Source organism: Micromys minutus (assembly GCF_963924665.1).
Source record: "Micromys minutus genome assembly, chromosome: 25".
NCBI lineage: Eukaryota > Metazoa > Chordata > Mammalia > Rodentia > Muridae > Micromys > Micromys minutus.
Window position 1 is genome coordinate 3,206,324 of NC_137960.1, and position 11,954 is coordinate 3,218,277.

An 11,954-nucleotide genomic window follows, 5' to 3' on the forward strand; every position below is an offset into this window, starting at 1 on the left:
ACTAGGAGATTGGCTGTGCTTGGAAATAGGAGAATGAAAGGCCGGCATGTTAACTCTTAAAGACTTTATTGGCTCACGAGGCCCGGCAAACAGGAGAGCACGGCCATCCCTTAAGTACAGCCAGGGGACAACATGGGGGACACTCGTGAAAGGACGAGGCTCACCAGGCCTGGGGCCCCCGAGATGGCTAAGGTGGACCAGGCAAAGGAAACGCTGTAGTATGAATGGAGGGCTGGAGAGGTACGCATTAGTCTGCCATGGGAGACACATGGACCCTTCGTCTCTAGATTACTGTTGTAGGCTGTCCCCGAGGTACCTAGAACGCTAAAATGCTATGAGGTCTTATCGTCCTTAATTCCCTGAGCAGTGGTTCTCAACCTTTCCAATGTTACAACCCTTTGACGCGGTTCCTCAAGTTGTAAAGTTATTTTCATTGCTACTCCCTAACTGGTTTTGCTACTGTTGTGAATCCTAATGTAAATGTCAGGTATTCCCGATGGACTTAGGGGTCTTGACCTACTAAGCCTCACTTTTTTTCTCATTTTAACTTTTTTGTTCGATTCCAATAGCTGTAGCACACATGACAGAAACTCGTTGGGCTTCTTGGTCATTTTAAAGATGTACTAGAACCAAAAAGTTTGAGAAACACTGCCTCGGGATGTTAAGAATGCTAGATTTGTCTTAAAAAAAAAAAAAAAACAAAACAAAAAACCCTATAAGCATGTCCATTGTCATTTGTTACTCTGGAGGCAGAGAGACAGGTGGATCTCTGGGACCTTGAGGCCAGCCTGGTTGGCTTGGTGCAGGTCCAAGCCAGCTAGCCAAAATTACATACAGAGACCTTGTCTAAAAACAAGAACACAAAACAAAGAAGTTAATTAAAAAAAAACAAAACACCAATCCGAGCCACTGGAGAGAGAAGAGGACATGAGGGATGTTGTTCTGGGGCAGGAGCTCCTGAAATCATTTGGGCCAGAGATGAGGAAGGCAGCTTCCGCCGACGAAAGCTTTACTGTGACTTCTGCAAGAGAGGGAAGTGGGGAATTTAATGTGTTAGGAGAGTTCCTCTTGGTTAATCTAGAAACATCCTCATAGTTACAGGCATGGGAGCAGGAGGGGGCTGGCATTTCCCACCTGCCAGACATAGTCCTATGTCCTAGCTCCTGAGTCTTCTAGAAGACCCCATGGGTCAGCTGAGTCAACCCCACCCCTGGGCTGTGCCCTGAGCTTTATAACTCTAAGTTGTTTACAGGTTTAAATTGTCTGGAGAGGTAAGATTCAGACTTGTAGGCTGCAGAGTGGTCTCCCTGGCCACTGTTCTTCCATCCTGAGGGGAGTTTCCCTCCGAAACAGCCTCTGTCCGAGGTTCTCATGCTTTGATAGGGCCCCACTTTATTTACTCTCGTAAATTCCAATTGTCCTCTGCTTTGATGGGGCCCCACTTTATTTACTCTCGTAAATTCCAATTGTCCTCTGCTTTGATGGGGCCCCACTTTATTTACTCTCGTAAATTCCAATTGTCCTCTGCTTTGATAGGGCCCCACTTTATTTACTCTAGTAAATTCCAATTGTCCTCTGCAGTTTAAAAATAAGAACTTAAGCTGGTGAGAAGCTCAGCAGGCAGAATCAATTGCTGGTTTGAATTTGATCCAGGATCCTACAAGGCTGTAGGAGAAAACTGGTTCCCAGGAGTTATCCTCTGACCTCCAACCAATTATAGTAATACATTCATACGCACACATAGGAGAAAATCTTAAAGAGGAATAAAGATGGTCTCAGGGGGGGGAAGGTACTTGCCATTCTGATCCCCCAAGACCCGTAGGGCAGGAGTTTTGACCTCCACACATGCTGTGGCATGCACAGCCCCACACAAATAAATGTAACTTGTGAAAGTTACAAAGGCTCAGTACCTGGGTGGTGAGGCCCTTTAGATCTAGCATCTGGGAAGTGGAGGCGGGAGGAGGACGGATTTTAAGATCACCCTCAAAAAGCTGGCAGTGGTGGCACATGGTTTTAATCCTAAGAAAGAGGCGGGCACATCTGTGCCTTTGGCCAGCGTGGTCTACAGAGCGAGTTCCGGGACAGCAGGGGCTACACGGAGAAACCAAAGTGGGAGTGTGTGTGTGTTGGGGGGTGTTATCCTCAAATATATAGCAAGTTTGAGGGCAGCCTGAGCTACATGAGACCCATATCAACAAAAATTTAATAAAATGTATGATTAAATTTTGCCTGTTTCATTTTACTCTCTCCCCCGTGAGCCAGGGTTTCTGGGTAGCAGCTGAGAACTCAAGATTCTGCCCGGCCTCTGAAGTGTTGTGCACTCGGCTTTTTTTTTTTTTTCTTCTCCCCCTCTAATGTAGCTACTAATGTGTGGCCTACATCTTCAATGGACAGAACCGCCTGAGTAATTTTTAAAAATCACTACTCCCAAGGAAACAGATCCAGGTCAGATAGTCTGAGGTGAACCATGCTGAGGATGAGGAGGGATTGAGACCAGGTGTGTGTAAAGTCTACACCTGCCACGGCAGCCATCGTCCCTCCCAGGAATAACCATCAGGAGCAGGTAAAGCCCCAGCAACGGGGCACTGTTACCTTCGAGTCTCTGGGAGTGGTCAGGCTGGAAGCTGTGGCCTTCTCCTTTGAGACTTCAGGAATGGTCAGGTAGGCAGCTATGGGGAAAGAGTGGTGAGACATGGGCAAGCCTGAGGAAGGGAGGGGTGGGTGAGACTTCAGAGTGGGCAGGGTATGTCCTGTGGGAGCAGGCCTCACACTTACCCATCCAGCCTAGTGCCTTGAAGAGGCCCAGGAGGAGAAAAGCAGACAGGAACAGGCCTATGCCGTCCTCTACTGAGGGCCCAGAGAAGCCTAGCAAACAGAAGTCAAGTCAGCTTGGTGTTTCCTGAGGCTCCCCCTGATTGAGAGGTTCTCCAAGTGATTACCTGCCACCTCCAGGGTGACTTCAGCACTGCGCCCCGATGCCGGCAGGCTAGGGTGGTGGACCCGGCAAGCATAGTGCACACCGTGTTGTTTGGCAGTGATTGGGGGTAGCTGCAGGTGCCCAGACTGGCTGACAGAGCCATCAGAATGGTGGCGGGTGGTGGAGAGCCATGTCTTCCCCTCAGCCTTTCTAGAACTTCCTTCTGGGCCATTTCTGAGCTCCCATTCCACCTTCAGGCCCTCCTCAGGGTAGAAGTGAGACACAAGACAGAGCAGTTCTGGGGGTGCCTCTCCTGGGGCAGCCCACACAAGGGGTGCTGGTGTTAGAGACACTCTGGGGGGCTCTGAAGAAAAGAGAAAAGGAAACTGAGGGAATCCACCCCCCTCAGTTCATCTTGTTGCTTCCCTGCTATTATTGGGGTGCTCTGTCCCATTAGTACTCCACAAGAACCCCACGTTGAAGCTTTCAGATCCCTACGACTCCCAAGTATCTTCGTTATCATCCCTCCCCCCGCCACGGTGCTCCCGACTCACTGTGCACAGTCAGCTCCAGGGAGACCTGTCCTTGCAGATAGGGCAGGTGTACAGTAGCCAGGTAGACGCCCTCCTGAGAAGGCTTCACTGCTGGCAGCCAGAAGGTCCCATTCCCAGTCCACGGGCCCCAGGGCTCATCGTCATCCCAAGCAGCAAATGCTACAGCCTTTTCTTGGGCTGGTGGCATCTTCTCAGCCAGCCCGGGAGTTGCAGCCAGCAGCAGGTAACCCTTCCCCTTGTGCTGGCGCCGCCACTCCAGCCCAAAGGGAGGAGGACCTGGGGCCAGAGAAGGAGCATCTTCCAGAGCGGTGGGCGCGTAGGCAAAGCGCAGGTCCAGCACTGCATCCTTTCCCAGTTGGATTCGAGGGGCAGGGTTATGAGTCAGGACGGTCAGCACCACTGGGCGTTGGGAGAGTGGAAAGAAAGGAAATGGAGAGGCAGAGCTGAGGGCCCAAGCTCCAGTTTACGCACGATTCAGAGACACGTTCATTTATAATACTATGAGGGGTAAATCAAGGTGATGGGGGAAGGGGGTCACAGCCCTGGATATTCTGTACTGAACACACTGCCAACTGCAATTCTCAAATTCTATAGATGGCTAGGATCTAAGGACACACTTTTTTAAGTTTAAAATTGTATGCTTATGAGTATTTCCACCTGCACCCCCAAAGATGTTAAGTGCACCGTGTGTGCAGCACCAAGGGAGGCCAGCAGAGGGCACTAGATCCCCTAGAATTAGAGTTACTACACTAGGACCACCTCTTGTGAAGAAGCTCTTAACTGCTGGGCCATCTTTCTACCACGACCACACACACACACACACACACACACACACCTTCTCTCTCTCTCTCTCTCTCTCTCTCTCTCTCTTGTGAAGAAGCTCTTAACTGCTGGGCCATCTTTCTACCACTACCACACACACACACACACACACACACACCTTCTCTCTCTCACTCTCTCTTTAAACACAAGACTCACTCTGGCCCAGGATATCTTGAAACTCACTGTGCAAGCTAATCTAGTCTGGAACTAATAGATAAGTTATCTCATCTCAGCCTCCCTTCTTTCCTGTGTGTGTGTGGGGAGGGTGACTACTGCTGCCATGCTAAGGGCTGACCCTAAGGCCTTGTGCATGGGAACAAGCACCTGTCATTGAGAAACAGTCCATCAGGGAGACACAGCTATCAGGGATGTCCTGAAGCTCCTGTCCCTGCCTCTCAGGTGCTGGGATTACAGGCCTGAGCATCCAGTGCTGACTGTCACACACAGCAGGCAATGCGCCTACCACTGGGCTACACCTCAGCCCCACCCCCCAGTCTCCAAAGCAGAAACAGAAACTGGACTTAGTGGTTCACACTGGTAACCCTGGCACATGGGACACTCTGGCAGGAGGGTTGACATGACTTCCAGACAAGCCTGCCTGAGACCCAGTCTCAAAAACAAAAATGAGTAACGGGAAGCCATAGGAAGAACTGTACCATAGTGGGAATTCTGGGATTTGGGTCTCTTTTTTTTTTTTAATTTTTTTTAAGATTTATCACTGTCTCTGTCTTCAGACACACCAGAATCCCGTTACAGATGGCTGTGAGCCACCATGTGGTTGCTGGGAATTGAACTCAGGACCTCTGGAAGAGCAGTCAGTGCTCTAACCACTGAGCCATCTCTCCAGCCTGATTTTGGTCTCTTAAGGGCTGCTTCAGACTGGCTGTGTGTCTGTGGCAGCCGACAGTCGGCCTTTGTGCTCTAGCAGAGGTGTGGTTTGGCCAGCTTCGGATAGTTTCTGTGATTGTGTGATGCTTGCTTGGAATTATGGGAACTTTTCTGAGAGTAAATAAACACTAGGACACACACACCCCGCTAGGAGGAGCAGGCTGTTGGCCATTCAGGGGGTTTGGTTGCAATTTGTTAGTCATGCTCAAAGAAGCAACAAAAAGAAATTAGATTCAGAGATCTCTCTCTCTCTCTCCTATCTAGTCATAGGGAGTAAAACCCAGGGCATAAAGGGTGGGAAAAAGAAGAACACACAAAGTAACAAAGACCAGCTACACCAATTACTGAGCTGCCAAGGCTGCAGTGAAGGTTATGCCATTTAATGCCCCTAGCTAACCAAATCTGTTCCACTCCTTCCAATCCTTGACCCCCTTTTTGATGTTGCATATTTGTATTTGTCTATGTGTATATACTTCAGGTACAGCCTGCCTAGGACATGTTTCTGAAGAGTGGTTAGAACTAAGTACTGTATGCACTAACTATTAAGGAAGGTAGACTTGGCACTGGTTAGGCAGCTCCTCGGCTGTGGCATGTCTGTGGGTGAGCGCCAGCTCCCGAGACTGGAGTTACACCTGTGAGCTGCCATGTAGGTGCCAGGAATTGAACCCAGACCTTCTGAAAGGTCAGCCAGTCCTCTTAACCGATGAGCCATCTACCCCTGTTTTCCTGAGTTTCTAATCAAGCAGAAGTGACCTGATAAGGAAGACAGGACAAAGCAACTTGATTTTGCCCAAGAGTGTATGAGAAGGGGTCTCCTGAGAATCAGCTCTGGCCCGGAGCACTCTAGGAGCCCAAACAAGGGCCTAGAGAGGTGACTCAGCACTTTAAACCACACACTGCATTACTGAGGATCCAAGTTCGGACCCAGCACCGGTGCCACACGGCTCAAAACCACCTGTAACCCAGCTCCAGAGGGTCCAACAACCTCTTCTGGCTTTCCTGGGCAGCTACATTCAATGTATGGACCCATACACAGACACACACACAAACAAAACTGACGTTGCAAGTAACTCACTACAGTCACTGAGCCACGCACGCCTGCCCTGCGGAGGCCACACAGGACTGTCACTGAGCACACAGGGCCACCCTGTACACTGTGACTCACATGCCCAGACGTTCAGTGTGTTCGTTGTCTGCAGCTTCATCTGGGAACCTGGGGTCCTAACTTTCTCTTGGTGCTAATAACATTTATTGGATAGCACAGCGCCTTAATTCACGGCCACAGAGAAAAGTAGCTTGGGAAATAGATCCTTCTTTTTACAGTTGGAAAAAGCAGACCCATAGGGCAAAGGCTGTGGTCACTACCACCATCCCACATGTAGACCAGCAGTGTGACGACTGGTTCTCTCCAGAGAGCTACTGTCCCCACAATGGGCCTACACAGGGTGGAGCTAAGAGTGGGGGTGTGGGGAGAGCTGAGGGTTTCAGACTGTCCCCCTTAGGAGATTTCAAATGATGAAGACAACGGTCTCCGGTTTGGTGAGAGTATTTGCATAAAAACACCAGAAATGGGGAAAGCCGGTGAATAGGTGGTGTCAGAGGGTGTCAGAGAGAAGAGCAGAAGCTCATAGACATTCAAGACAGGTCTTCCCCATTTCTGCGTATCTGCCCACGGACACCCGCTTGCTCTGTCCAGCACGAAAAGTGGTGGACCTCTGGGAACTCAAGCTGCACTTAGTGAGAGGGTGGCCTTTGCAGGAGAATCTCTGTGTGTCCCTTCTGCCCACTCACTAGAGGACACTGAGGCCGACGGCCTTAGGAAGAGGTTCCTTGCTGGGCTGATTGTCGCCAAGCTCTAGAGGGTTTTGAAGAGACTCGAAGTGTGATTTTTGAAACCTGACTTCTAACTGTGAGCTTCTCAAACTCTGGTATCTGGAAACCGACACCAGACCACCTCCCCAACCCCTCTACAAAGCCCCGCCCCAAAACCACAGGTTTCGATTTTACTCTCCGCCTACAATGAAAAGTGAAGATAGTCTAACCAACTCCTTCCCTTAACAACAACAACAAAAAAAAAAAACTACACACACAACACTAACTCTCCTCCCTCTCCTCCCCCCCCCACCCCCAATTGGATAAATGACCTATTCAAACTTCTCGGCAAGTTGACGAACTGGCCGATCTAGACAGACCCTTAAAAACCACCCAACCATCTCCCGCTTCCCGCTCCTCTGCGTGGCTACCTGTTGCCATGGTGATGAAGACAGGCTCCCGCTGAGGCTCCGGCTGTGACCGCAGCAGGCTGGAGAGGCGGAAGGCAGTGCTGGATACGCTGACCAGCAGCCAATCCCCGTCCAGGGCCCGCGGGCAGTTCTGCTGCGGAATCAGACCTCTAGCCCACTTCGCCGAGGCGGGGAACGGGATGAACCGACTCATCTCGCAGTGTGGGGCGGAGGCGCTTGCAGGATACCGCCTGAAGGCAGCCAGGAGCATTCCCGCCGGGTCTGCGGAACCGAAAAGGGTGTACCGGTCGCACTGGCTTGAAATGTGCTCACTATATACAGGCCGGAAGGCACAAGCTAACAAAGTAGAGAGCGACTTAGAGAGCATCCAAACTTAATTTACAAAGGGGAAAACTAAGGCCCAGGGTCCCTATGTGAGCTAAGAGGAAGTGACAGATACAGGCGAGTCCCGAAGACTCACCATCCACCTTGAAGTATAGCTTAGGGTCAAGATCTGGCCGAGGCGGCGGCCCCCTGGGTCCATGGCGCAGTAACAATGTGGCAGGTTTCTTGGACAGGCCACCCCCACCTGCATCCTCCACGAACCAGCATTCAATGGTCTCTGGTCCAGCCGAGACCACGTTCGCCAGGCCTGGGGGAGAGGGGCTCCGGTGACCAGGCGGCCACAGGGTGTCCGGCGACCTGCCCGCCCCTTCAGACCTGCGATGGGACCACCTCCCTCTCCTTCCCAGTGTGTCCTTTTCTAAATAGAAGAAATGGGGTCCGCTCACCCAGTGCCACAGCGACGAGCAGAGACAGTGGCTTCATGGTGCCGCGATCGCCCTTACCAAGTCTCTTCTTGCCTCTTTCACTTTCATTTTCCCCCAGGGTGAAGAACTGGAAATTCCCCGCTCTCATCAGGTGAGGGCGTGACTGCGCGTTGGAGGAACGCAGCCCACAAGGGCCAAACCGAGATCTCGAAACCCGGTCTCCCCCCTCCTCGCCCTGCACCCACCCCCGTAGATCACCGGACGGAGTTTGAGCTCTTTAGCAGCTAAGGCTCCGCCCTCCGGCTGCGCCGTCTCAGCGCCACCTCCCTTAGAACCAGACTCCCACGTCCCCCGACCTGTATCAGGTCCCAGCAAACAGAGGGGTGTTGGGAAGCCAAGTGAAGTGACCAATAAATATTTAATCACTGTTAACGCGGCTCACTCCTTGTCTCCACCCACTTTCATGACAACCCAATTTGGGATCCCCATGGCAAGAGTGAGATAGTACAGAAATAAGGGGCGCATCTTTCAAGAGGAGAAAGGACAATTGTTAAGAATCAAAGGCTTCGTCCCACAACACAAACACAGACTTCAGGCACAAACTAGCACAACCTGACTGTTGGCCCTGTGACTCCAGGATGCTCAAAAGGTCCCTTTTCCATTCCCCCACCGTGTTGGCACTACTCCGTGAAGGTGGGGCTCTGGTGTGCTCAAGGGAGAAGGAAAAAACAAAACAAAACGGCTTAGTTCCAGAGATATCGAGGAAGGGGCTGGTGATGGTGCAACCTATGCCCTTCTCTAGAATATATACAAAAGTCCACAGAGATAAGGGAAGACGGTTTGGTGGGAAAACCCCGGGAGCCACGTTGCCCTTAGACTAAGCTCCCCAACTGCCTGCCCTTCAGTGTGCTGCTCCTCCACCCCCACTGAAATCCATCTCCACTTTGTGCACGCTGGGTGGGGACCAGACACGCCTATGGGATGGGGGTGTGGCCGAATTTGCCTCATCGCCACTGCCCCCACCCACTGCGGAAGACTCCCTCTTGGGTTGCAATGCTGGCCCCGCAGGTGCCCCAGGTCCAGGTCCAGGTCCCGATCCGGCCCCGCCTGCGCCCATTCGGTGCCGGCGCTCACAGTGTCCCCGGTGACGCATGAAACTGTCCCGCCACATGAACTTCTTGGCGCAGACACTGCATTCGTAGGGCTTGAGGCCTGTGTGAGTCTTCATGTGCTCGGTCAGGTGGTGTTTCATCTTGAACTTCTTGTTGCACACCGGGCAGTCAAAGGGTCGCAGGTTGAGATGCATATTCACGTGCCGGTCGCGCATACTCTTGTGTGAGAAGGCCTTCCCACAGTGGCACAGAAAGATCTTATTCCCTTCGCTGTTGCCCACCCCTCCAGGAGCCCCACCAGAGCCACCAGGTATGCCCAGCCCCACCGCAGAGGTGCCCCCTAGGGTTACTGCCCCGTGTTCTGCTGCGTTCCCAGGTGGCTGGCCTGGAGCCTGTGAAGAGGAGGATGGGAAAACCAAGATCTGGTTGCCCGGCACATCCAACGGAAGGAGGGGTCGTGGAGGGTGGGCGAGGCCATAGGAGGAAGGGGTGGGGCCTCCGGAGTCATCAAGCCCTGCTGCAGCGCCCCCACCCTCATAGGGGCCAAAGTCATTGGAGGATTCACAGAAGTTGACCTGTTCCTCCCCCTTGTCTGCAGGCTCGGTCAAGGTCCGAACGTCACTGATACTAAGGGTAGCCTCAGGTTCCCCCCCTGCAGGAACTCCAGAGCCACCCCCCAGTTCTTCATCCTCGTCATCCTCACAAGTCAATACCAGATCTTCCTCCTCTTCCTCATCCTCTAGATCAGGGTCTTGGTGGACCAGAGATGCTGGTGCAGGGCAATTTCTAGGTCGCTTCCCATACACCCAATGTTTCTGTGGCACGGCACTGGTAGGCATGCAGTTAGGCCTCCGGAGCCCGGCCCCCGGGGCCACTGCCCCTCTCCCATCCCCACCGTCATCACAAAGCTCGTCGGCCTCCAGCAGCAACTTCCCGGAGGTGGTACCCGCACTGCCAACCACAGGCCCTGGGAACACAGGGCCACCATCTCGACGGTTCCCACTACCCGCCGCTGAGGCCACAAATGCATCTTGGGAGGAAGAGGAGAAATCAGCAGACTCCCGGGGGCTGAAGTAGTTGCTACTACTGGGAGACTGGTTCTCACTGGCCCGGCTGGAGGTATGGGAACGTACAGAGCCTACGGTGGCAGGGGCGACAGTGCCCCCGCTCCCTGAGGGGACACCGGCACAAGGGACAGAGACAGAGGGGGCTGCAGCAGTAGCGACAGTGGCAGTAGTGGCTGAGGATCGGCCCTCCCGAAGGAGTTCAGTGCACTTATCCACAATGTGCCACATCTGGAGGACCGACCCCACGGTGAGAAAGTTCACAATGTCCGCAGCCGCCATGCTGAGGCGGCCAGTGTACGCCGAGGCCAGGACAGTCTCAAAAGCACCTGGGTCCATGACGCTTGGCAGTGAGATGGAAGTCATGCCTTTGAGTAGGACCTGGTCATGAAAGTAAGGAGAAGAGGCGGCCAAGACAGCCCTGTGAGCACGGAACTCCCGTCCCTGCACGCGGATGGACACATCGCAGAGTTGACCCTGGAGCCTCTGCTGGTTGAGGGACTCCAGGAGGGCACTGGTCACCTCAGGGAAGGACACATGGACCACTGCAGCTGCCGGCAGTGGCGGTGGAGCCAGTGACAGAGGCAGTGGGAGTGTGGCCCCACTAGGTGACAGAGGAGATGGCTCCATGTTGTGGAAGGAGATACCCCCCCAGCCACAGGAACAAAGGAAAGAGGAGGGCGGCCGGGGGGGTCTCTAGGAGGAAAAAAAAAGAATAGCATTTTGAAAAGACATAGACCATCACATTTAAAGAAACAAAACACTGAGAAAGGTACAACTGTTAACCCCATGGCACAGATGGGGCAACTGAGGCTCAGAATTATTAAGTAAAACATCCAAGTACACCAATCAAACCGCAGCTCTAGCAAAGAAAGTATTCCAAGTTTAGTACTTTTTCCTAGGTCAGAAAATAGGGGATTCTCAGGGAATGGGTGTCTATCCTAGTCTACAGATGCCTAGAGCCTTTCAAAAAACGCCCCTCCTTGGTGTTACTTACCAATTTCTTTGGGGTGAAGGGGTGTCCTCCACAAGTTCTCAAGCTCCTCCCCCTACAGCCCCCACTTAATTCCCCGACCCCGCCCCTTCAGGACCCTCCATGGCTCCGCCCCCTAGATCCCCGACCCCGCCTCGTGTTTGCCCCCGCCCCCCGAACTCCGCCCCCCACTTTTCCCCAGTCGCACTCTTGGACTGTTCCCCTGCCTGAGGAAGGCCCCCAGCCATGCGCGCCCCATGCTTACCTGGCCGCACGCCCCCGGGCCCCCCCCTCACTCGGCGACCAGAGCCGCAGCCCCAGCCCCTCCCGCCGCCATCTTGTGCCGACTCCCTCCGCCCTCCGCCTCCACTCCGCCTCCCGGACCAGCGACCTTAAAGGCGCAAGCCAGCACCCCTCCTGTGCCGCTGGGCTAAATTCAACCGACACCGACACTTTTCCTTTAAAGAACCAGCTCTTCATTTGGTCTTAAAGGTACCAGGTCCCCTCTGCGGCTGAGGACTGAGGAATTAATTTGGCCGAAGCTTTCTTTCCCCTTTAATCCTACAAGCCTACCTTTTCCCATTGACCAGTCCTGGCTTCCGCTCCTCAGGCTCCACCCCAAGCTCTGGACA

The 11,954-nt window shown here is 53.1% G+C and overlaps 2 protein-coding genes across 2 annotated transcripts; both read right to left on the bottom strand.

Annotated features, from left to right (window-relative positions):
• Positions 1 to 49: 49 nt before the first annotated feature.
• TAPBP (TAP binding protein) lies at positions 50 to 8,325 on the bottom strand. Its single transcript, XM_080937996.1, has 8 exons — positions 8,195 to 8,325; positions 7,885 to 8,055; positions 7,425 to 7,685; positions 3,472 to 3,870; positions 2,940 to 3,281; positions 2,776 to 2,865; positions 2,593 to 2,669; positions 50 to 1,021 (listed from the first exon to the last, which is right to left on the bottom strand). Exons 1-8 carry the CDS (start codon positions 8,319 to 8,321, stop codon positions 1,010 to 1,012), a joined length of 1,479 nt encoding a protein of 492 aa, XP_080794122.1. The 5' UTR covers positions 8,322 to 8,325; the 3' UTR covers positions 50 to 1,009.
• Positions 8,326 to 9,069: 744 nt separating this feature from the next.
• Positions 9,070 to 11,666, bottom strand: ZBTB22 (zinc finger and BTB domain containing 22). Its single transcript, XM_080937993.1, has 2 exons — positions 11,588 to 11,666; positions 9,070 to 11,045 (listed from the first exon to the last, which is right to left on the bottom strand). Exon 2 carries the CDS (start codon positions 10,977 to 10,979, stop codon positions 9,075 to 9,077), a length of 1,905 nt encoding a protein of 634 aa, XP_080794119.1. The 5' UTR covers positions 10,980 to 11,045; positions 11,588 to 11,666; the 3' UTR covers positions 9,070 to 9,074.
• Positions 11,667 to 11,954: the final 288 nt, after the last annotated feature.

Bases quoted from the DNA above. Each gene is read 5' to 3' on its own strand.
- TAPBP (XM_080937996.1), bottom strand. From the start codon at position 8,321: ATGAGAGCGGGGAATTTCCAGTTCTTCACCCTGGGGGAAAATGAAAGT. The intron at 8,056-8,194 runs GTGAGCGGACCC...CCTCTCCCCCAG, and splicing joins GCTCGTCGCTGTGGCACTGG to GCCTGGCGAACGTGGTCTCG. The intron at 7,686-7,884 runs GTGAGTCTTCGG...TCGGTTCCGCAG, and splicing joins GCTATACTTCAAGGTGGATG to ACCCGGCGGGAATGCTCCTG.
- ZBTB22 (XM_080937993.1), bottom strand. From the start codon at position 10,979: ATGGAGCCATCTCCTCTGTCACCTAGTGGGGCCACACTCCCACTGCCT.